Source organism: Ipomoea nil, unplaced genomic scaffold (genome assembly GCF_001879475.1).
Source record: "Ipomoea nil cultivar Tokyo-kokei standard unplaced genomic scaffold, Asagao_1.1 scaffold1847, whole genome shotgun sequence".
NCBI classification, from domain to species: domain Eukaryota; kingdom Viridiplantae; phylum Streptophyta; class Magnoliopsida; order Solanales; family Convolvulaceae; genus Ipomoea; species Ipomoea nil.
In genome coordinates, this window is record NW_017618275.1 from 189,504 (window position 1) to 215,719 (window position 26,216).

Sequence of the window (26,216 nt, forward strand, 5' to 3'; positions counted from 1 at the left end):
TGGGAGGCGCGCGGCGCACAATGCTATGTCCACCGTGGTGTAGGATATAACGATTGTCATAGACTACCATTGTTGAAAGAATGGTGGCCTAATCTTAACCCAAAAATTCGTGGGGGCAATTTTGTAAATAAGTGATCAATAATCCGCCACCATTGTTAGCTATAATGGTTGCCCATTGTATTTTGTATTTATTTTTAAAAAAATTGATTTATAATAGGCAACTATTTCTAATAGAAATGGTTGCCTTAAAATAGAACTTGTTTTATAATAGGCAACCATTCCTAATAGAAATGATTGCCTAAGATTAACCCTACATCTATGCAAATCATCGAATCAGATCAGACGATCGACCTCGACTTGGCCTGGTGAACGAAATACTCCATCGAATCAGAAAACATCCATCGATCTGCCGACGTCGACGCTCCTTTCGACCTGCCGTTGCTCTCGCCCAGCGACCCATCGCCACCACGCGATCTGCGCCCGTCCGATCTGCTCCCATCCGACCTCGATCGACGCTCCGTTCCGAACGCCGCTGCTATCGCCCGGCGACCCACCGCCACCACGCTGTTGGCGGAGACCACGTCCACGACTCACCGCGACGCACCGCCACACGCACAGCACCACGACGCGCCGCCATCCCCGCCGGCGCCACTGCCGCCTCCCCTTGCCGACGCACAGCAAAAATTAGGATTTCTCTTGCTGTCAGTGTCCTACCATCTGGAAAATCCCAATGTATAGTAACATCTATTTTACATATATATATATATATATATATATATATATATATATATATATATATATATATATATATATATATTCTCATCTGCACAATTGAATGTTAGAGCTTAATTACGGGATAGTTTTCTGAGAATTGTGTGTGCAATTTATATATGAACAGAATGGATCAGTAGAGAAGAAAGAGGGTGGAACATTGTTGAGCCATTTTTCTAGGGTTTTGCGCACAATTCTGGAGGAGTTAATCTCACCTCCAACTGTTGGAGCTGTGAGTTCGTTTCTTTTTTTTTTTCTTTTCAATTATTTCTGCTGAGTTTTTGCATTATATTGTGTCTGTTTCTTATAGCTTTTTGTATAGTGTAGTATTTCTTTATTATTCACAATGATCTTTGGCTTTATATCCAGTGCCTTCAATGCTCATGCTTTGGGAGCTTTAGCAGAGGTTGCTGGACCTTGTCTTGATGCCCCCCTTGGGTACCATCCTTCCTGCTTTACTCACTGCAATGGGTTATACTGTAGTAACCTAATTTTTATGCCATAATGCCATTTACTTGGTTTCGTCTTTCACATCATTTAAATTTTGAGTCATTGCTTAATTTGATTTGTGTTTTTTTATCATTGCACAATTTGCATGTGTCATGCTTTCATCTTGAAAATATCGGAGGTTCAATGTCTTGCCAAGAAAGCAGCAGAAACTGTTGTCACTGTAATTGGCGAGGAAGGTATCAAGTCTTTGCTGTTGGGGCTTCTCAAAGGAGTTGGAGATATTCAGGCATGATTTATTGTTTTACATAATGATAATGTGACTTTCTTTTCTTTGAATTACATTTTTTAGCTAACACTATTTAAGTTTTATTCTTCAGGGCTTCAGTCAGACAAAGTTCTGCATACTTTATTGGATATTTATTAAAAACCAGTTATCTATATCTTGTTGATGAGGCTCCAAATGTGATATCCACCCTGATTATTTTACTAAGTGATTCAGATTCAGCTACCTTGACGGTATTATTTTGATTCATTGCATGACATTTATACAATGCACTTCAATGTACTAGTTTACCCCTAGCATTTTTTTTATCTCATTGATTGCATCCACTTTTCCTTCGCCAGGAGATCCAAAAGCAATACCTTGGACTCACCTCTCCCCCATGAGAACTGCTGCTGATGTCCAAGCTGGAGATGTATATTGCTGGCCAAAAAATTTGGGATGGGTGATGGGGCCAACTTTAGTATATGCTTGCTTTTTGACTGGTGCAACTCTGGTACTCTATCATGGATCTCCTTTAAGCCGTAGTTTTGGAAAATTTGTTCAGGTGATTCACTAACCTCTGCATTTAACTTGCAAGGGATCATTATTTGTAAATAAAATATTTTAGATTTATGGAATACACTTGCTATTATTATCATCCTTTTGTGTGATAGATTGGATTCATCTTTCCGCAATGATTGGGACTACGACAGTTTAGTACGGAGTATAATATTGCATTCTTTTTTTGGAATTTATAATGACAATTGATGGAAAGTTTCTTGTAGGAACAATGCTATTTTGCAAGCACTTTACAATGAACTAGTGAAGGACCACATCTAAAAACTGACCTTATTTCTTCCTTCTATTATACCAGGATGCAGGCGTAAGTATTTTGGGCACCGTTCCTAGTTTGGTGAAGGCCTGGAAAAGCACAGACTGTATAAAAGGCCTAGACTGGACAAGAATAAGGTACTCTTTTTACTAGCTTTTGAACAAAATATTATGTACACGCATCTAACAACCAGTCCACTACATAAAAGAAGACTAAATAACAAGAATATGCAGGGTATTTGCTACTACTGGAGAAGCCTCTAATGTTGATGATGACCTATGGCTTACTTCGAGGGCCTACTATAAACTCATTGTGGAATGTTGTGGTGGCACAGAGCTTGCATCCACCTACGTTGCAGGAAGTCTTTTGCAGCCACAAGCTTTTGGAACATTTAGCTCAGCATCTATGGCTGTTGACTTTGTCATCTGTTAGGAATAAATTGTAATAGATTTTGATATGTCATATTGTAAATCGTAGATCCCCAATTTTATTTTATTAGACTAGTCGAGTCATAGACCAAGAAAGGGAAAATTAAATTCATTAGTTGAGGAAATGGATGAAGAAGAGATAAAGCCAAAAATCAAGAATTTGCCTAGAGAAAATGGCAAACAAAAGAGGAAGATGTATGCGTATGATATTCAAGAAGAAATCCCTCAAGAAATCCCGAAGAAGAAAGAACGTGACTTAAAGTTTGCATGAAGCTATCTTGAAGATCAAGCATCTATGGAAAGAAAGGAGTACACCAAGTGAAACAAGAAGATAACCAAAAAGTTGTACGGATGAGTTGGTAGAAGCTTGAATTATTATATGCAAGGTCACAGGTTCGAATCTCACATCCCACATTTTTTAAAGAAGCCAAGTTTAAATTCCATCATATAAAGTATGAGGCGATGGTTTGGCCGAAAGGATGCAATTTGCAAAGTCAGTCAAAATTGACTAAGGGATGAGATTGCAAGTCCAAATCAAAGTCAGTCAAAATTGACTAAGGGATGAGATTTCAATTGACAAATCTAGCAAGATTGTAATTCCAAATCAAGTAAGGGATGAGATTTCAATTGACAAATCTAGCAAGAGATTGCAAGTCCAAATCAAGTAGATGAGATTTCAATTGACAAATCTAGCAAGGGATGAAGTTTCACAAGGGAAGAGATGAAGTCTGGAAGCAGTATACTGACCCAGACATGAATAAGAAGAAGCTGGAGATTATATTTTGAATATAAAAATCCCGTGATCTACACCAGATGGAGATTTATGGGACGCCAGTTTTGAGAAATCCTCAAGCTCAACTTGCAGAGAAATCTCTGACATATCTGCAACGTTATCTTATCCTCTGACAAAAGGCTATACAGCTAAGAGAAATTCAAAAATGAGAACGTTTCTCTCCAACGGAAACATTCTCATTACCAGCTATAAAAGGATGAAGATTGAAGCAGTGGAAAGCAGGGGCGAACAAAAAGAAGCAAGAATACAAGAAGCGAAAAGAACAGAGCTAAACAGAGCATAAAAAATTCAAAGAAAGCTTTCCATCTCAAGAGCTTAAATTGATATATTCTTTGTGAGATAAACACTCAGAGTTATACAGAGCTTACAAAAGAAATATCCAAGAGTGTTAGAATCTTCATCAACTTCAAGAGACTCAGCGCACCATTGAAGATCATCTACAGAGTCTCAAAGTTGGAATCAAGGCAAAACTTGTTTTGGAGCAAAACAAGGGAAAGGAGGAAAGTAACACGGAGTTGTGAAATCCTGGATTGTCAACGGAGTTGTGAGATCCAAAGCAGCAGTGTCGGAGGACATTGGGCGTGATTGGTGCGGGCTTTGTGATCAAAGCACTAGATCACGGGATACGTTTCTACCGGATCGTAGAAGACAAGGGCAAAGTAACGCGGAGTCGTGAAATCCTGGGAAAGTAACGCGGCGACGTGAAATCCGAAGCAGCAGTGTTGGTGGCACTGGGCGTGATTATTGTGGGCTTGGTGATCAAAGCACTAGATCACGAAATTCATTGTATCTTGGAACCAAGAAGTGGTGGATATAGTGAATTGCTCTTGGAGATAAGAGCAAGTGGAGTAGGAGGATTACACCACCTCGCGAACCACTGTAAATTGCCATGTGTTCTTTACTGCTTTCTTTACTTACTGCTCTTGCTTGCTTCTGACGAGAATAATCTTGACACAATCTACACACACACAGTATCGTTTATTAATTTCCGCTGTGCACCATACTCTAACAATCTAGTTAAGAGTTTTGGTTTATCTCTGGCTTAGCAATTGTGGTACTGTGCTAAAAACTTTGAAAGTCTATTCACCCCCCCCCCCCCCCCCCCCCCCTCTAGACTTTCACCATACCTCTTTTGGAACCAACAATTGGTATCAGAGCCTGTAGCCTATTTGAGTCAAATTTGTTTCAAAGCAAGTTGTCTCTTTGGGTCAACCTTGTTTCTGACTGCTAGGCAGATCCATCTTACCCAGTGTGTGTAAATTTGATTATTTGTCTCTCGTATCTACCGAGAAGATGAATAAAGATTTAGCTCGAAATCTATTATTCTCGCTTGATAAATTTGATGATTGGAAAGTTCGTATGCAAGTTCATCTATCAGCTTTACACGATGAAATGTGGGAAGTTATTTCCACTGGCCCGATCGAAATATTGAAAGTAAATACGGCTTTTCTTCTATTTCCGGATGCTCAACAATTCGTACCAAAGCCAAAACCGGAATGGACATCGGATGATAGAAAGAGGAACAATCTTGACAACATTGCCAAAGATATTCTGTTCAAAGCCATTGATGATACAATATTCCCAAAGGTTCGAAAATGTACAAATGCAAAAGAAATTTGGGATACTCTCATCAAGATCGGAGAAGGAGATGAACAAGAAAAAAGATAACAAGCTCACTATTGCTATGAAGAAGTTCGAGGACTTCAAAATGCTTTCAAATGAATCCATTGTTGATATGGAAGCTCGAATGATCAAAATCCTTGGAGAAATTAATGACCTTGGCAAAAATATTAGCCAAAAGGAAATTAATCTCAAAGTTCTACGAGGCTTACCATCTACATGGGATATGAAGGTTACGGCAATGCGAGATCACCGAGATCTAAGAATATTGGCAACCGACAAATTATTTAGTGATCTTAAAGCATATGAGTTCGAAATGAAGGCCAAAGATGATGATGTTCAAGAAATTCGAAATCCAGCTCTAATGGCCGAACAACCATCAACCTCCAGGTCAGTAGATAATATTGATTTTATAACTGACGAACAATTTGCTCTTTTTGTTTGAAAATTCAAAAGATTCATGCGAAAAGGAAACAACAAAAATTCTGCTCGTGGTAAATTTGTCTCTCGCACGACACAAGAAGAAAAAGTCGAAGAAAACAACAATTTATGCTACAATTGCCGCAAACCCGAACATTTCAAAATAAATTGTCTGTATCCGATCGTTAGCAAGTATCAAGGCATAAATGTTGAATCTACACCGAATAAATCCGAAAGCAAAGATTGAAGGTTCAAGCGCGACAAAAGAAAAGCTCTCGTGAGTAACGAACCAAACGAAAATGATGAGTCGAATGGATTGTCATCAAGTGAGTTGAGTTCAAGTGAAGAGTGCTTTATGGCTCTTGGAGCAGAGGAAGAAGAGGTAACATCTAATTCTTTCAATTCTGTTAATTCCTCTTTTTCTCGTGAATCTATTGGCAGTCTAATGCGAGATTGTCAAGAGATTATGCTCACTCATCCTCAACTCAAGGAGCGCAATAATATTCTAATTTCTGAAAAAGAAGAGATGAATAAAAAATTGCAAGATGCTTTACTTGAAGTGAGTAACTTGAAAAGTGAAAATATTCACCTTCAAGAAGAGTGTAAAGCAAGAGAGGTTAGAGAACATAACCTTCGGGCTACCATTGCTACGTTTACTAATTTGTCCAAAATTATGGATAAAATGGTAAACATGCAAAAGCCATCAGGAGATAGAACCGGAATCGGTTATGACTCCACATGTTCTCAAACCCCTCCGAAACTGACTAATTCTACTACTCCTTTAACCAATAAAGTGCAAGTGGTAAAATTTGTTAAAAGTCAGTATAGCACAATGAGACAAGGACTTGGCTATCATGAGAAAGCAAAGTTGAATGTTGAAAGGCCGAAACAGTTCAATACTACGGCAAAGCAACAAAAATTCTTCAAGCAAAGATATGCCAAAGAGTCAAGTGCAAAAAGAATTTTTAGAAAAGAGAGAAGCTTTTCTAGAAATAGAGATGGAAGATTTTATTCCACTCAAAAGGATTGGTTGTGTAAATCTTGTTTTAATGCTTCTTATAGACAAAAGCAACAATCCTCTTCCCGGGTGCCTAAGTTTAAAAATGTTTTTCAAAATCCGACGCCAAAAATGTTTTCAAAAGTTAATTATGATTATCGTGTTTCAAATGGTTACAAACTGCCTTATCTTAATTCAATAGGATCAAGGTGGGTTTGGTTACCAAAAATTACTAACAGCAAAGGACCCAAGCAAGTATGGGTATCTAAAACCAACTAATCTTTTTTGTAGGATGTTTGGTACATCGACAGTGGTTGCTCACGCCACATGACTAGAAATAAATCATGTCTAGTGAATTTCAAGAAAATCGATGGACCAAAAGTTATATTTGGAGGAAATCAAAATTATGGAACTACAAAAGGAGTTGGTACAATTGAAAGAAATGGTTTAAAGATCGAAGATGTTTCGTTTGTTGAAGGCCTAAAATTCAATTTGTTGAGCACTAGTCAATTTTGTGATAAAGGCTATCTTGTGGAATTTTCCAAAGATAATTGCCTAATCAAAAATGAGCTCTCAAATGAAGTTGTGCTCACTGGAAAAAGGCGAAAGAACATGTATATTGTTGATTGGAGCACAAGCAAAGATTCAGTATGCTTAATGGCCAGAAATTCGAATGAAGCAAATTGGGAATGGCACAAAAAGCTCAACCATTTAAACTTCAAGACTATCAATCAGCTTGCAAAGAAAAATCTAGTTGAAGGACTACCAAGTATTATCTTCAAAAAGGACCAAGTGTGTGATGCATGCCAACGCGGAAAGCAAATCAAATCATCATTCAAGTCTAAGACGCACGAATCAACATCAAGACCGCTAAGCTTGCTACACATGGACTTATTTGGACCGGTTGATCCAATAAGTGTAAGTGGTAAGAAATATACTCTTGTTTTTGTTGATGATTTTTCCAGGTACACTTGGACCGTGTTTCTCAAGAAGAAAAATGAAGTTGAACAAGTGTTGCCAAAGCTGTTGAAGCAACTAGAAAATAAGAAAGAATTGCAAATATCAAAAATCCGAACGGATCGTGGAACCGAGTTCGTGAATGGAGTTATACAAGCTTTTTGCAATTCACATGGAATTTCTCATCAATTATCTGCCGCTAGAACACCACAACAAAACGGTGTTGCCGAAAGAAGAAACCGGACGCTTAAAGAAGCCGCACGAGTGATGATCAGTGCAGTCGGTCTCCCGAAACGATATTGGGCGGAAGCTATCAACACTGCTTGCTACACGCAAAATCGAAGCATGATCCATAAGCAGTACAAGAAGACGCCATATGAGCTTTATAAAGGGAGAAAACCAAATATTGGTTATTTTCATATTTTTGGATGCAAGTGTTTTATTCATATTAATGATAAATCGCATCTAAAAGCTTTTGATGAGCGTGCAGATGAAGGAATTTTTCTAGGATATTCGACTACCAGCAAAGCATTCAGAGTTTTGAATAAAAGAACAATGGTGGTGGAAGAATCCATACACGTGGTATTTGATGAAAAATCACACGTCAATATTGATGCTTTGGATGAAAATGGCGAAAATATTGAGCAAAATGGTAACAAGTGTCATATTGATTTTTGTGATACTGATGATACGTGTGAAGAAAATATTTTGCAGGGAATGGATGAGTTGGAAATTAATTCTCTAGAAAATCCCATCTCTCATCCAGTAAGAAATGAAGTGCGGGATGCAATTGGTATTGAAATTGCAAATCAACCCAGGGATGCAGTTGAAGTGGAAATTGCAAATCAGCCCTTGGATGCAATTACTGGAGAAGTTGGAAATCTAGAAAATGAAGCAGAAATTCGAACCAGTGCTACCTCTTCTCAACCAGTGAATCCACCCAGCACCATGCACCCTTTTGAACCAGACTTAAGATGGCTAAAAAATCACCCACCAGAATTAGTGATCGGAAATGTTCGAGATGGCGTGAAAACAAGATCATCTACCATGGAAGCATTGTTCACATGTTACCTATCTCAGATTGAACCAAAAGAAGTGGACGAAGCTCTAAATGATCCAAGTTGGATTGACACCATGCAAGAGGAACTCGATCAATTCAAAAGAAATGACGTTTGGGAACTTTTTCCAAGACCAATGAACCACAATGTTGTAGGAACTAAATGGGTCTTCCGGAACAAAGCAAACGAAGAAGGCGTGATTGTTAGGAATAAAGCAAGGCTCGTTGCAAAAGGATACTCTCAAGAAGAAGGAATAGATTTTGATGAAACCTTTGCACCGGTAGCCAGACTCGAAGCTATAAGAATTTTCCTAGCCTACGCCGCACACAAAGATTTCACTGTTTATCAAATGGACGTGAAAAGCGCATTCTTGAATGGTCTACTCGAAGAAGAAGTTTATGTCGAACAACCCCCAGGTTTTGAGGTAAAAGGCGAAGGTGATAAAGTCTACAAACTTAAAAAGGCATTGTATGGGTTGAAACAAGCACCTCGAGCTTGGTATGATACTTTGTCAATGTTCTTGATAAGCTGTGGATTCACCAAAGGCCTTGTTGACAAAACTTTATTTAGAATTCAAGATGGTGATCATATTTTATTAGTGCAAATATATGTTGATGATATTATTTTTGGAAGCACTAACAATTCTTTGTGTGAGAAATTTTCGAAGCTTATGCAGAATAAATTCGAAATGAGCATGATGGGTGAATAGAATTATTTCTTGGGCTTACATGTCAAACAATTGAAGGAAGGAATATGCATCAATCAAGCAAAGTACACCCGTGACTTGATAAAGAAGTTTGGTCTTGATGGAAAATCATCGATCAAAATTCCAATGAGTACATCAATAAGGCTAGACAAGGACGAAGATGGAAAAGATGTCGACCAAACGAAATATAGAGGAATGATTGGTTCACTACTATACCTCACTACAAGCGGGCCGAACATTTCTTATGCTGTGGGAGTGTGTGCAAGATTCCAAGCAAATCCAAAAGAAAGCCACCTGACCGCAACAAAGAAAATCATAAGATACTTGAAGGGCACAATCAATGTTGGATTGTGGTATCCTAAAGGTACAGATTTCACGCTAACTGGTTTTTCAGATGCGGATTTTGCAGGTTGCAAAATAGACAGAAAAAGCACTTCCGGGACATGCCAGTTCTTGGGAGGAAGGCTTGTTTCTTGGTTTAGAAAAAAGCAAAATTCCATCGCAACTAGTACCGCCGAGGCCGAATATATTGCTGCAGGAAGTTGTTGTGCTCAAATTTTGTGGATGAAGCAACAATTGAAGGATTATGGAGTGAATTACGACGATGTTAGCATATTTTGTGACAATACAAGTGCAATCGCTATCACTCACAATCCGGTGCTTTACTCAAGAACCAAACATATCGAAATACGACATCATTTCATAAGGGATCATGTTGAAAAGAAAGATCTAAAAATCGAGTATATCCCTACGGAGAATCAAGTTGCAAATATTCTCACGAAGCCTTTATGCGAAACGAGATTTTCTACTTTAAGGCATGAATTGGGAATGTTGGAAATGAGCTAAGTATCACTGAACTTAATCTCTTGATCTAAAATGATACATATGCTCAAATTATGTGTTCTACGCGTATATATGCTTTTATATGTTTTACGTGTTTGCATATTTCTATGTGCTTAATTTTCATGTAAACTAATTTGCTAAATGTGTTAAGTGTTCAATTATGTATTTGCATGTAGTGTTTAACGTGATTTTATATGCCATGCAAATTAATGTGACTAAATGTGCAATTTTTATTTAATCTAATTTGTTTTTGAATTGCATGTTTTGATCGTTACTTGGACCGCAAGTTATGCTCATGTTTGTGTTAATTTGTTTGCATGAACAATTTATTTGTGATATATAATCTATAATTTGGTTTATACTTATGTGCTAATTTTTATTATTTTTTTTTCTAGTTTCTAAATAATTGCTTATGTGTTTAAGAAATTTGTTTACATATATATGTTTTAGTATCTACCGTATATATGTATGTTTATTTTTGGTGATTAATTGAAATTTGTCTAATTTTCTAAATCTGTGTTAGGAGATTACCGTGTATGTGCATATTTATATATGGATGTGATTTAATTGCTATATTTTAAATGTCCATATATGTTTCGAAAATTATATGTGAGATTTACGGATATGTGTGTGATTTATGTGATTATAATTATGTGATTTTATATGTTATATCTAACGTGTACATGTTTAAAAAAAAAAAAAAAAAAAAAAAAAAAAAAAAGAAGAAGAAGAGATCAGATTGAGTTGAAACCTCCACCTTCTAAACCTCTACCCCATAAAACTCAATCCCATTAAAACTCTTCACCTTTCAAACCTATACCTCTTAAACTTCCACCCATAAATTAAATCCCACAAAAATCTCACACTCTCTCACAAAATCAGATCCCCTCTCCCGTAAAATTTCCCAAATCCATACTCTCTCTCAAATCTTGAAGAATAGTCAGAGGTGTCCATTCATAATCTTCTTACTCTATACACCTTACGTATATAGGGTACCTAAGAGACTGTGAAGCATTTAATGCTCTTGTCTGCTAATGATAACCCTTTTCTCTTTCCTAGTAACACCTCAACCAAAAGACACCTCCACCCCTAAAAGTGTCTTGTCACCACACCTATTCTAAGGGTCTCAATTGAGATTTCTATCTGAGAATTATACCTCCTCGTAAATCCTTCTTAAACCATACGAAACCTTTCGTATTCCTCTCAGACGAAATTTTTCCAGTTCTATCAAGATCAGAAATCTCTCTCTCAAGCTCTCAATCTCACCGGCGAACACCATGTCTGGAACCAAAGCCATGCAACCCAAAAATTTGCTTACTCTACAACAACAATTGATCGATGGGATGACACTTAATCCGGAGTTCTTTATGTTTGGAGCCGTCGACAAGGAAATAGCAAAGAAGATTCTCAATGCTTTGAAGGATTGTGGACTATACGATTTCTTCACCTACAAATACGTTGGAATTTTTGAAACAGATGTGACCGAGTTCTATTTGCATGCCACTGTGAAGAACAACGTGATTCACTCTAAAGTTGGAAGAACAGATGTTCAAATTTGTGAAAAAGACATCAAGGAGTGCTTCAAATTTCCTGATTCGGAGCTAATGCCAGAAGCTCACCATTATGACGCTCAATCTTTCTAGAGAAATTCGTGGTCCAAAAGCACCTGTAATTCATGACTCAACCAAGCCAAAGAACGTGCTGAAACCAGAATATGATATGCATATAGAGATGATGTACAAGATTCTTGACAACAAGATTGAAAGTGTGGACGATCTATCTGGAACATCTGTGAGTCTGATGAATGGAATCATGCAAGGAATAAAATTCAACTAGGCAAAATACATCTTCAATCGCCTATTATTCTTTGTAAACAATGCAAAACCTAATGGAAGACCACTTGAAGGAAATCATTTTCTCCATAAAGTTGGGTATGGACTTATTATTGGAGAAATTTTGAGAAAGAAGAATGTGCCTCTTCGAAGACACAAAAATGTTGGAATCTACAAAACACTTTTCAGAAAATTTGGACCCGACTATGGCAAGAAAACAAATCGAAGAAAAGGATTTGAAGGAGGTGGTTCTACAAGCACACCTCAAAGCTCTCGAAAAAGGAACAGTAAAACTCCATCTGCAGCAAGTGCACACATGGGTTCTAGCAACCCAAGCAACAGAGATCAGGAAGCCGTAAGCTCGGCTATAGCACTTATTCCTTTTCAGGAAGTTGCAGAATCTGAAGCTCATGAAGTTGAGATACCCGTAATGCCAATGGAAGAAGATACCACCCGAATGGAGTTTGCAGGAGTTGAAGTGCAAGTTTCCAATGACTTGCAAAGGAGAATCTCGAATCAATCTGCAGTTGAAGCTAGTGTTGAACCCATTGTGTTCGACGAAACACAAACTCGAGATGATCCAGAACTGATGAAGGAATTAAACCGAGTTCAAGCATGGAAGGAATGGAGACTTGAAAGATATCACTCTTTTATCTCCAAAGTTGATTCAGAGTTAATACAAAGTGAAGAATTAGCCTTTGAATGGCTAGGAACTAACTCAATGCTTGAAGCACTAAACATGGATGCAAATCAAGTTTATAGGCTGAAGCTTCAAGAAAAGAACAGTAAAGGAAAACGAGTGGCCGCAGCAACTCAAGAAGATGCCAATCAAGTCTCTCCAAATGATATTGAAAAGGAGAATGAAATGAGGCTACAGATTGCTCTACACAGATCGTTGACTGACACTCATCAACATCCAGGTGATACTTCAATTAATATAGCCAATGATTTTCTTGAAAATTTTGGAGAAAGGGCAAATGAAGGAAGTACACTTGTAGAGGTACCAATTTCAGCTTCTGAAACTCATGAGTCTATTCCTGTCAGAGTTCACTGTGCTGAACTTTTGATATCAAATGTGACCCCCACCAATATTGATATAAATGAAATGGACCCTACAAGGGATGAATTAAGAGACCAAATTGATGGTGAAATCAGACCATCAATTGTGGGGGAATACTTATATAAAGCGCCAGTGCACAATAACACCTCTGTGATGTCTCTTCAAAATAACTCTCTGGAAGAAGTCAATTTAAATACAGAGATTATTTCAAGAACAGAGGTTATTGAAGAAGAAACTGGAAATCAACTTCAAGAAGCCGAATCACCAGAAGAAAATTTACAGCTTGTTGAAAATCCAGTTCTTGGTGATTCATGAAGGAATTTGTTCAAAAGTCTACACTCTCTGAACATGAGTAGAAGCCGAACCCGAGAAGAAGATGAAGATGATTTGTTAACATCACTATTTGCAAAAGTTACAGAATCAAGTGATGTTGTGTGTCAAAAGATTGGAACTACTCTTACCGAGCAAGGACATCTCTCGTTACAACACTTTGAGGACACACGAACAAATTTGAAGGAGCTATTGGAACATCAAAATGCTCTGCAAACAAAGATAGACAGAGCCGAAAGACATCTGAAAGGAGATCTCACCGAAGGATTATTGGAGATAATCCAACTTATGAAGAAGGAACGAGAAGCTGCCGAGAAGATCAACAATGAAAGACACATGAGACAAATAAAGGCCATACAAGATCAGGAGACAAGGATAAATCACCTTGAGGTTGAATTATCCTCTATGGCTAACAAAATATCTTATTTGTAGGATGTTTCTCTCAAAACACATGATGGTGTTAAACTTGTTAAAGCCAATCAAGAACAAGATTCCAAATCCCTTGACTTTTTGATTGATAATGCCATAAGGGGGGAAGAAATTCTCAATCATCTGGCTTTACAACAACATGAATTCATCATTGGAAGTCAACCGCAACAGCCAGTTTTGACCGCCGCACTAACAAAAGGCCGAGGCCGAGGACGTGGTCAACAATCCCAAGTTGGTTTCACTCAATTTGCAAATCCGAGTCTTGGATCAAGCTCATCTAAAGTTGCTGAAACTCGAAATTGGTTCGAATGCTCAAAAGGAACCTTAACACCGCAGAAAATTTAGACATCCGAGAATGTGCCAAGTATGGTGAAAAGATGGCACAAAGCTGATCAAGCTCAATGGATATCTGAGAAGAATAAGGAAGAAGAAGCAAAAAGGAAGCAAACCGAGATGTGGTATGAGCTCAGAGATTATACCAACAATAATGGTGAAAGTTTGGAATTCCAAAGAAGCTTTGAAGAATGCATAATTTGGTGGGAAGCCGGAACTCTTCCGGGCACCAATATTAAAGAGGCCTTTGGACACTACATGGCTGGAAATGTGACTAAGAGATTTGAATGTGAAAAATTCAAGAATGATATCTGCAAGATGAGAGAACATATCAAGGATATATTGAAAGCTGACATGGGAGTCAAGAAACCCAGAAGGTAATCCGATATGAACTCCTCAAAAATATGATGTTTTGAATATCTATTTTGGAATGATTTTGGCTATAATAATATTTCCTCTAATCGACTAATATGAATAAATATTTCCCATGGTCTGATCTAAGCCTGTTTTGATTTATTTTGGCTATCATGTATTAGTCCGTGAATTAAAAGACAAGAATTGTTAAACGCATGCAAAAATTTGAAAAGATAAAAATTGATTAAAAATTAATCAAGGATGCGTATAGGACTTGTCTGAATTAATTCACAAAGTATTTTCTATTTTCCCTAGAATTAATTTTGTCAAACTCATCTTGGCTTTGTCAAAATAAAATTGAGCAAAAATTGAAATTATTTTTCAAAGACTTAAAGCCAATGTTTGAGTATAAGTTATGGCATTATCAAAAGGGGGGAAATTGTTAGGAATAAATTGTAATAGATTTTGATATGCCATATTGTAAATCGTAGATCCCCAATTTTATTTTATTAGACTAGTCGAGTCATAGACCAAGAAAGGGAAAAATAAATTCATTAGTTGAGGAAATGGATGAAGAAGAGATAAAGCCAAAAATCAAGAATTTGCCTAGAGAAAATGGCAAACAAAAGAGGAAGATGTATGCGTAGTATATTCAAGAAGAAATCCCTCAAGAAATCCCGAAGAAGAAAGAACGTGACTTAAAGTTTGCATGAAGCTATCTTGAAGATCAAGCATCTATGGAAAGAAAGGAGTACACCAAGTGAAACAAGAAGATAACCAAAAAGTAGTACGGATGAGTTGGTAGAAGCTTAAATTATTATATGCAAGGTCACAGGTTCGAATCTAAATTCCATCATATAAAGTATGAGGCGATGGTTGTGATTAAGGGATGAGGGATGCAATTTCAAATTGAAGGGATGAAAGTAACACGGAGATCTTGTTGGAATAGGATGATTAATTTTCGCTCTGCACCATACTCTAACAATTTACTTACTGCTCTTGCTTGCTTCTCACGACGAGAATAATCTTGACACAATCTACACACACCGTATCGTTTATTAATTTATCTCTGGCTTAGCAATTGTGGTACTGTGCTAAAAAGTTTGAAAGTCTATTCACCCCCCTCCCCTCTAGACTTTCACCTTACCTCTTCTGGGACCTGGTACTGTGCTAAAAAGTTTGAAAGTCTATTCACCCCCCTCCCCTCTAGACTTTCACCTTACCTCTTCTGGGACCAACATCATCCTTGATGAAGATGGCCATGCTTATGTAAGATACTTTATGATGCTAACAAGAGTCTTCTTCAGATCTTTTAATTTTGTTCATAAGGATCTGAGCAAAGATCCCACAGATATCACATCAAAACTAGTCTCCTCCTACTTCTCTCTTAAATACAAATGGAAATAATGCACTGCTGAGCCACTGCATTGTTTAACACTGAAGTCATACTTTATAAACAAATAGCTGGCAAGTGGGCTATTCATAGCAATCTCATGACCTTGCATTAGTGTTGATTCGTTGATTCTTTAACCTGTGTCACAGCCAGATGATAAAGCCTGCATTGGTGAGGTCGGTTTATTTCCTATCAATTTCGCAGCTAGTGAGATCCTACTGAATGCTGATCATGAAAGTGTATACTTCAAGGGAATGCCAGTGCACAAAGGAATGGTATATATGCACTAAAAAATAGTAGAAAGCCAGTAGTAGAATTTTGCGACTTAATTCTCCAAATGTTAAATGAAATATGAATAAAATAATTACTTTCTATAACTGCTCTCTATTAAATAAAAAAAAAATTGAATTGATTGGAATGTATCATGTTTTATTTTGTAATGTCATGTGATTTTCAATATTTGTAGACTTTTCTATGTAAATTAAACAACTTGACTAATTATATTTAGTATTAATAACTGCTAATATTTAAGCTCATCTTCAAATGTCATTTAGCTTTGAAATATTCATACTTTATTGGTATTTCCAGCAACTTAGGAGGCATGGTGACATCCTTAAAAGAACTGTTGGTGGTTATCTTGTTGTATAAGGGAGAGCTGATGACACAATGAATCTTGGGGGTATTAAAGTAAGCCATTGCAAGTAACTTAAATCCCTCTTTAATTTCTCTATTCTCTTTCTGTCTGTGTTAATCAAATAGAATATATTGATTTGCCAGTTCATTTATTATGAGCTATTCAACATTTGAGCAGCTAAAATGTTTGTGCTCCTATAAAGTGTAGTTGACAATTTCCATGTAGGGGTGAGCATCGATTAGTTACAATCAACAATCAACCGAAAATCGAAAGTTATTTTTTTAATTTTCATAACCAATCAAAAACTGAAGTTTGGTTTTCAGTCGATTACTGAAAAACCGAAGGTCATAACCCATCAGGCATTGGGCTTATGGAGTGATGTACTAAACGTAAATAACCTCTCTCTCTCTCTCTCTCTCTCTCTATATATATATATATATATATATATATATATATATATATATATATTCAAGATTATATGAGAACACTTAGGTGAGAACGTGTGAACAAACATGAGTGCACAGAATCTACTCCCAGGCATGCCTAGATGATGGTGGAGACCCTGGAGTAGATTGCGTGCACTCACGCTTGTTCACACGTTCTCACCTAAGGAAGTGTTCTCATTTGAACACAAGTCTATATATATATTATCAGTTATTTGGTGACCGCAGTTTTTGAATGTCCATAACTGACTAATAACCAATAATTTTTTTAAACTTATAACCAATGGAAAATCAAAATTTTTGGTCAATTCGGGCATTGGTTATCAGTTTCGTCGGTTTTTCGGTAATTATGCTCACCCCTATTTCCATGTACTATCTTTGTATCATTCTGTAATATGCTTTTCATTCGGATAAGAATGCATAAGCTGCATGCACATCCTTGAACATTGCAGCCACTTATGTTCACAGTTTGGTTCTGTATGAGTCTAAGGGTACATTTTGCCTTCTCTGCATACAGACAAGTTCAGTTGAAATAGAGCGTGTTTGCAATCTGGCTGACAGAAATGTTGTCGAAACAGATGCTGTCAGTGCATCGCCAGCAAATGGTGGTCCTGAACAGTTAGTTATTTTTGTGGTGCTCAAAGAAGGATTTAAGATTGCACCAGAAGAGCTGAAGACAAAATTTTCAAGAGCCATACAGAGCAACCTTAATCCTTTATTCAAGGTTTGTTTCTCTTAAGTCTTTAGCGATGCTTGAATACTTTATTAAATCTGTCCTTTGTATTAACTGCATTGTATAGTATTTTTAACTTTACATTAGTTAATAATTTGAAATAAATCCTCTAAAGCAAACTGAAAAATACATGATGGAAGCACATAGTTGTTTAAGAAGGCCTTTGTGGATTGTGATTTTAATTTACCACTCAATCTAGGATCTTCAATGGCATTTAATATAAAATGTTGTCACATTGGCAGTAATGATTTTGACCTTCAGGACTTAGTATTGATAGATTCCAATGATGAACATGTTCATCTTTTCCCATTGATCATAGGTGAGTGCTGTAAAAATTGTTCCATCATTTCCACGAACAGCTTCAAATAAGGTACTGAGGAGACTTTTAAGGGATAAATGGAAGCAGGAGCTTCACACAGAGTAAACTTTAACTCACTATCTGGATGATGCAAGAGACATGGTACTGGCCTGTTGTGCATATTGATGTCTACATAGTTGGAAGTTTAGTTTATCATACATATATGTGTGTATGGTTGTTGTATGATGACAATGTAGCTTGCTTTATGATCTGTGTCAGAAAATAAAGTTCTAGAAGTCTCATGAATAATCTTTTTGCACGTACGTGTACAAGAATAATCTGTGTGCTATGACTGTCTTTACCTGCCTAAAATTTATGATTCAAGAAAGCATTATAAAAGTTCTATCTATTTCATTGATCAGATGATAAACTGAATACATGCTTTGGATACTCTTTCTTTTCTTTTTATTTCACCACTGCTAAAAATCAAGAGTGAAGCAGTTCTTATTATTGTAAGTACTCATACTCTCATATTTTTGCAAATTCAACTGTTTCCTTCCCATCATGAGCTTTCCTAAAGAAATGCTTGACATAGTCCGAGTAAAGAACTTGCTTGTACATTGGTTTCTCGCCGCTGTCTAACACTTCCTTCAAAGGACCAATAACATCACTAGGCCTAGGATTGACAAATATTGGTACTGAAACCCTGTTCTTGCTCTCATTAGCAACCACACGGTGCTCAACACTCTTGTATTTCCCATTGCTCATAATCTGAAGTGCATCTCCAATATTACTCACCAGAGCTCCCGGGACTGGCGGGACATGAATCCAGGTGTCATCATCCTGTTTTCGGATGTAGAGTCCTCCAATGTGATCTTGGAGAAGGATAGTCAGTGTTGAGACATCTGAATGGCGTCCTACTCCTATATATGGTGAGTTCGGGGTTTGGACATATAGGGTAATAGTTAAGGTTTATCCTCTTTGAACCCATTAGCATTAGTTCTTTTTCTCTGTCAATCTCTTTGACATTCAAACCTTTCATCAGTGCCTCCAAGAGTCTCCTGATCACAGATTCAGACATTCTAAGGAACTCGAGTGCTTCATCCCTGAAACATTGACATTAATTAGTGCCAAAATAATGAAAAAAAGGAATTTTTTGTTATGTCATTATGTCTTTGAGTTTTATTATTCTAACCTGCAAGCAGGAGGCCAAAGTGCAGCAGCTTCATCTTCAGAAACATAGAAGAGACTGAGATAATCTTTCCACTCAAAAGCCTTCTCTTCGTGGGGGAGTAAAACTTGTTCCAAACCGGACACAATTCGAGGCAGAGTACTCCTTCAGGTACTTTCTCTTCTCTTCCGCTGGCAACTCAAAAAACCTCTGAGTTGCACTCTTCACATTCTCAAATACCCCGGTAGGGATCCCATGATTGATAATTTGGAAAAAACCCCACATTTGTGCTGCATCCACCATCATATCCACCACCTTTTGCTTGTTCGAATTTGACATATCAATAACTGGGATGAAAAGTTCAGACGCTAACTTGCTTGTAGCAATTCTTTCTCTGGGTGGCTGAATGAATTGCTTAGGCAGAATCTGAATTCCCATGTCTGCAAGGCCTTTGACTCCATGGCCTTCATTTATGACAAATTTCGTGATTTCTTGTGCACTGTCAAGGTTTGCTAACAGCGATGGAGCCATGGCTATTATCTTATTATTAGTATGTGTTTGAAGAAGAAATGGTAAAGGTGATGGGTTTTAGGAAGCGAGAGTAGAGGAATATATATACTACTGGCGTTGTTGTCGTCAACAGTCTGCACATCTCAATCTCTAGCTTACTTTGGTAGTGATTTTCATGCCGTCCTGTTGTCTTGCTTTAGCAAACAGAACTAAGATAATACTTGTTGTTATTATTATTATTATTAAAAATTTTATTAATTTAATAATTTTGTTAATTTAATTTTTTGTAGGCATTTGAAAGAGATAGTCCGTATTCTATCGACGACATAAATGAGGTTCGAGAGCATTGGTTAAAGTTCTTCTTTTTCGAATGCTTATAACTTTTATTTTATTGATAAAAAGTATTTTGTTTTTTATGATAGTATTGATCGAGTTGGGCATGTTGTGATAATATTATTGTATTAAAGTATGAGAATTTTAAGTGCTATATATTGTATTTTGATGATAGTATTTGCATTGTGTGTTAAAGGTATTATTTTAAAGTGGGTTGATAGTGGAGTAATGTTGATAGGATTTCAATAAGCTGTAACAGGTACAAGAATTATAAAAAAAAAATTAGGGATTTTAATCAAATAAATAAATAATAAAAAAATTAAAATGTCATCCGCGACCATTCCTAGCCAGAAATGGTCGCGGATGACATTTTATTAAAATAATAAAAATAGAAAACGCGACCATTTCTAGCCAGAAATGGTCGCGTTTTCCCTTCGAATTAAAAAAAATTATACAATACGCGACCGTTCTTTGTCAAGAACGGTCGCGTATTACTAACAATGCGCGACAATTTCACAATGGTCGCGTAAAGTCGATGTCTTTCCGCGAGCCTCTCATAGGCAACCATTGTACAATGGTCGCCTATTGTCTTTTACAATGGTTGCCTATCTGCAATTCTGTACTAGAGTCTGTTATTTTTTTTGAGGAGTGAGCAGTAGAAACATATCCTGTCTCACTAGGACATTTAGTCCTGTTGTTTTGAGGAGTGGTTAGCGGAGTCTACCACTAGGGTATTTACCCTGTTGAGTAGTAGTCAGTAGAAACGTATCCTAGTTACTAGGACTAGTTACTACCCGTTGGGCCTGGAAACCCATTGGGGGTGTGCACACTTAAGGTATTAGTTCTGTTCCACTTTAATGAGATTTTTGTGTAGTGTTTAGTAGAGTGAGTACTGTTCATTAGGGCTTATTGAATAATACCCTGCCCATTATTTGGTTGGTTTAAATGGGATTTCTGCATAGTGTTCAGTAAAGTTATTACTGTTCACTAGGGCTTAAATAATTAAGACCCTGCCCATTACTTGAGATTGAATGGGATTTTGTGTAGTGTTCAGTATGGTGATTACTGTTCACTAGGGCTTGATGAAACAAGACCCTGCCCATTGTGTTGAAATTGTTGTTCCTCCATTTTGGAAAAAAATATATTACGTTTGAAAGGTTCCAAAAATTCCTATTGTGAGAAATACTGATTTTGTATTATTGATGAGAATAAAAATGTTTAAGGGGTCATTCTAGATACAAACTATCTTCTCCTATGTGTTACATGCTATGTGCAAAATATTTTACGGGGTGAAGTAGATCTTACAAGCTTAATGCTGAATTTGTGTGTTTCTTTGTTTTCTATTCTTTAATTGTTTTTGCGGGAACTCTTGCACGAGCATTGGGCATGAGAATGAGCGAACCACTTAGAGATATCATTTATTAGTTAGACAGTTGAATTGTTAGTTGTTTTTGTACTATTACATATCTTGAGTTGTTTATTGCAAGTTCTAAATTTAGCCTTAGCACTTAGGTTGTTGGTTGCCTAAGTGTGGCGGTAAAACCCATTTTCTTTTGATTAGTTCATGCTTCCGCTATGAGTTTAGTAAATTGTAAATTAAGGAGAAAATTTTAAGGAAATTTTGCATATGAAAATTGGGGTGTTACACCCCCACTGACTTCTTTTCAATATTTGGGTCCCAGGATCTTTTGTGGAACCCGAAACCATGTTTAGATACTTTTAAACACAAACGACGACACCACGTAGTCAATTAATGGATCAAAACCAAGAATCATATTGAACACATCCTAACATGACTTCTAAACATAATCAACACGCGAACATGCGAAATCCCACCCAAATGTATCAAGAGCATCACAATGCAAAATTCGCAATTTAACCTAGGGCTCTAATCATATTCAAATCATCAAGATCATAGCTTATCTTTAATATCAAGAAACATCAAGATTTTTCAAGATCATCACACAATCATCAAGATCCTCTTATAATCATAAAGATTATCAAGATCAACACATAAAATCATCTCATCGATCATCAAGATCATATCACAAACATCATAAAAGATTCATCAAGACACGGGCATAGAGAAGGAGCAAAAGAAGAAGATCATATCAAGGAAAATAGGTTTTTTTGAGACATGGGTTACCTCTTAGCCTTAATCAGAATCCTTTGCTACTAAGAAACTTCTCTAAGATTTCCATCTGATCGATCTCCCTAGGCTTGGTGGTGGGGGAATCTTCTGCGAGTATTTTCGTGTAATATAACTATGGGTGGTCTGGGTTCTAAATGCTTTCTAATCCTCTATTTATAGAATCAGGAAACCTAATCATAATCTGAATAGTAAAGGCCTACTTTCTTTATTCCCAATAGATATATAGGTCTAGGATTCCTAATTAGAATATGTCTTGTAAAAGGTTTACTCCCTTTATTCCTAATAGGCTTAAGACTCTAGTTTAGGCAAGAGTCCATGACCCATGCTGGACCACATTAATTAATTAAAGGGAATACTAACCAAATTAAGTCCCTTTTAATTATTATTAACGGAATTAATTAATTAAATAATTCGGGATTAAAGGCCGCAACACGGGGTGTTACAGACCCGGAAAGTGAGGAGAACCAAAGAAGAAGAGAAGCTGAAACCAAGAGGGAGCATGATGCTATGACGCACGAGGAGCGTGTGGTCACCCTTCTACTTCAACAGAACCAGATGATCGAAGCAGGTTTCGCTTTTATGAAGACGCAGTTTGTTTCCGTTCACCAGAGGTTATATCAGATCGAGGTCAGCTCAAGCCAAAGAGGAAGAGATGACGAGGAGTCCGAGGAGGGCACCGATGAATCGGAGAGCGAGTCGTTTTAGTGCGGTGTCGTGGTAATCCCGTTCACCCTTTTTCCTTAGCTTGTGTTATCTTTTAGTTATTGCTACCGTTGCTAGTTGTTGTGGTTTGCTTCATGTGTTTGTTTTAATTGCTTGTTTTGTTGGTTTGTTGGTTTAGTGGTTTGTGCTAGGAGTTAGAGCGAGGTTTAGACCTTTTGTGGTTGGATAGAAGTTGGTGGTTGTGCTTAGTTTAGAGTTGATATGCTCAATGTCTTCGTTGATTATTTCTTTCAATCCTAGTAATGCTATCACTTCTTGCTTATCTTTGATACCGTTTTGAATCCTTTGAGTTTGATCAAACAGGGATATTCTTGACACTCTTGTCACATTTTTGTTCCATTTCATCGTTTGATCTAAATCGTCGTACCTAAGCTTCGGGGACGAAGCTTCTTTGAAGGGGGAGAGGATGTGACACCCCATAATCCAATTTTAATTAAGGGATAAATTAAGTAATTAATCCTAATCCAATTGGTAATTTAATCCCTTAAATTCCTGAAAATTCAATAGTCGGGGACTAGTAATTGACTAGTCAACCCAAAGTCAAGTGTTGTACCTAAAGTTTTGTGAGTAGTTCCCTTGTTCCCTTACACTTCCTTAATTTAGTAAGGGTAATAAAGACATTTCACCTCATGTTATTATTGCAAGCTAACCTAGAAGACACCCCTCATTCATTCCCTTACACTTTCTAAACTTGAGCTCCTCCATCTCTCTAAAAGTTAGATAGCTTTTCTTCCAAGCCAAGTTGGAGCTTTACCAAATCTTCAAAGTTTGTCTTCAAGATTCCACCTTTCCTACCTTTGAGAATCTAGGAGGGTAAGATCTATGCTTCATTTGTGTTTTTAGTATTTTCTAAGGTGTCTTTCCTTAAAGATAGAATCTTTATGATCTTTTGGTGTGTTCTTGAAGTGGGTGAGGAAGGTGAACCTTGTTAGGAGCTTTGAGAACTGTTATGTGACACCCCAAAAATCCACATTCAATCCATGGATTAATTGAGTAATTAATCCTATTTTATTTGAAGATTTAATCCCAAAAATCCCGATTTTTAATACTCAAGGACTAGTATTTGACTAGTCAACCTTAAAGTTGTGTTGTACCTTGAGCTTTGAGGGGAGTTCCCTTGTTCCTTACACTTTTTAAAGGTTAGTAAGAGTATCCTTGACTTTTCACCAAGATTTAGTATTGTAACCTAACCTAGAAGACTTCTTCATTTCATTCCTTACATTTCCTAGAAATTAGCTCTACCTTCTCTCTAGAAAGAAGTGTAGCTTATTCTCCAAGCTAAGTTGAGACCCTTGTCAAGATTCCAAGTTTTGCTTCTAAGATTCAACCTTTCACCTATTTGGGCATCTAGGAGGGTAAGATCTAAGTCCATCTTGTCTTTTTGGTTCCATCTTAGTTGTCTTTTTCTTAAAGGTAGGATCTTTATGATCGTTTGGCTTGATCTTGAAGTGGGTTTGGAAAGTAAGCCTTGTGGGGAGCTTGTGGTAGTGTAAAGTGAAGTCTTTTGGTCTACAAGAGGTAACCCATGCTCTACAAAACCTATTTTGCTTACCTATATGTGATTTCTTGGATTCTACTTGTGTTTTGCTATGAAATGTGAGTGTTTATGCATTTGTCTTGTGAAAATGCATATCTAGAGCTTGTGTTTAGGGTTCTTTTGTGCCATTGCTTGACATTTCCTATGATTCAAGTCATTTTGTTGTATTTGGTGAGATTTGGCATGTGTTTGACTTGAATTTGAGCTAGGAGTTGAAAATCCCCGAAGGGATTATTTTGGACCCAGGGACGTACCCGCGGGCGGAACGACGGGGAGAGCCCTACCCGCGGGAACGAGGCTTGTGGGTGTTGGTACCCGCGGGCAGGACCACGTGTAGGGGCCTACCCGTGTGTCCACCCGCGAGGTACATGTTGGCGTTTGTCCGGGATTTGTTTCCCGTGATTCTTTTGACTTTGTATTTGATCTTTTGACTTCCCGTTGTTCTTTTGTGGAACTATTTGAGTGTCTCCTTGATATTTCGTATGTCTCGAACTATATGGTAGGAAGCCATGTAGGTATTTGGTGTCTTGAATCTTGCTAAGTGTTCAACATTGTGTTTCGTTGGACCGAGAGATGTCTTGTGTGTTCTTCGGAACTATCTTGAATTTCCCCGTTGATAAGCATGCTAGTTTGTTGTCTAAATGCTAGCGTGTGTGTTGTTTGTACCTTCCGTTTGGTTGATGATAACTTGTGTTATTCATTGTTGATGTTGTTGGGCTGTGACCCATTCCTTGATTGAGTATGTTTAATACCTCCGTTGTAATCCGTTGATTGATTCCTGTTGAAGTGTGGTGTGTATGGATTTACCTGGATTGCACGAATAGTGGTATGGGACACTAGTCACCAAGGTATTGCAGCGGTCCCCGTGGTGGCCGTGACGTGATTATGGAGTTGTGACCTGTGTGTCAGGTTCACGTATTTTCTTGGGAAGGCATGTGTCGCCGAGGCGTGTGTCGCCGTGTGTGTGAACGGTACCTTGTGTACTATGAAATTGGTGGTTTTGTTGGTGGGGGACGACGGTCCCAGGAGGGAAAAGGTTGGACTAAGAAGTACAAGGGTCCTGGAGGTAATGGTTGGAAAGAAGATACATGGTTGGGGGTAGCCATAAGGTTGGAACCGGGCATAAGGTAGGCATACCAACTCGTGATGGGTGATGTCGCGAGGGCTATTGTAGCCAGTGTTGTGTGATCTTATCTTGTGACGTGTGTAGTCACAAAGACATGTGTGGTCTTGGCATGTGTTGCCGGTTGTGTGTGTCTTGTTCTTTCGCGTTCTACTTATCGCGTTATTTTAGACCCAGGGACGTACCCACGGGCGGAACGACGGGGAGAGCCCTACCCGTCGGAACGAGGCTTGTGGGTGTTGGTACCCGCGGGCAGGACCACGGGTAGGGGCCTACCCGTGTGTCCACCCGCGGGGTACATGTTGGCGTTTGTCCGGGATTTGTTCCCCGTGATTCTTTTGACTCGGTATTTGGTCTTTGGACTTTTCGTTGTTCTTTTGTGGAACTAGTTGAGTGTCTTCTTGATATTTCGTATGTCTAGAACTATATGGTAGGATTCCATGTAGGTTTTGGTGTCGTGAATCGTGCTAAGTGTTCAACATTGTGTTTCGTTGAACCGTGATGAGTCTTGTGTGTTCTTCGGAACTATCTTTGGTTTACCCGTTAGATGAGCATGCTAGTTCGGTGTTTAAATGCTAGCATGTGTGTTGTTTGTACCTTCCGATTGGTTGATGATAACTTGTGTTATTCATCGTTGTTGTGTTGGGTTGTGACCCATTCCTTGATTGAGTATGGTTTCATATCTTCGTTG

The 26,216-nt window shown here is 37.7% G+C and overlaps 1 protein-coding gene and 1 pseudogene across 1 annotated transcript; one reads left to right on the forward strand and one right to left on the reverse strand.

Annotated features, from left to right (window-relative positions):
- Positions 1 to 212: 212 nt before the first annotated feature.
- LOC109193233 (probable acyl-activating enzyme 18, peroxisomal) lies at positions 213 to 18,375 on the forward strand. The gene is made up of 12 exons (XM_019344072.1): positions 213 to 732; positions 899 to 1,003; positions 1,141 to 1,507; positions 1,599 to 1,737; positions 1,846 to 2,048; positions 2,358 to 2,452; positions 2,549 to 2,740; positions 15,720 to 15,744; positions 16,018 to 16,143; positions 16,457 to 16,555; positions 17,463 to 17,669; positions 17,998 to 18,375. The coding sequence occupies exons 5-10, from the start codon at positions 1,884 to 1,886 to the stop codon at positions 16,514 to 16,516; spliced, it is 663 nt and encodes a 220-aa protein (XP_019199617.1). The 5' UTR covers positions 213 to 732; positions 899 to 1,003; positions 1,141 to 1,507; positions 1,599 to 1,737; positions 1,846 to 1,883; the 3' UTR covers positions 16,517 to 16,555; positions 17,463 to 17,669; positions 17,998 to 18,375.
- Positions 18,376 to 18,438: 63 nt separating this feature from the next.
- Positions 18,439 to 19,837, reverse strand: LOC109193232 (annotated as a pseudogene).
- Positions 19,838 to 26,216: the final 6,379 nt, after the last annotated feature.

Bases quoted from the DNA above. Each gene is read 5' to 3' on its own strand.
- LOC109193233 (XM_019344072.1), top strand. From the start codon at position 1,884: ATGAGAACTGCTGCTGATGTCCAAGCTGGAGATGTATATTGCTGGCCA. The intron at 2,453-2,548 runs GTACTCTTTTTA...AAGAATATGCAG, and splicing joins CTAGACTGGACAAGAATAAG to GGTATTTGCTACTACTGGAG. The intron at 2,741-15,719 runs CTGTTAGGAATA...GACCAACATCAT, and splicing joins ATGGCTGTTGACTTTGTCAT to CCTTGATGAAGATGGCCATG.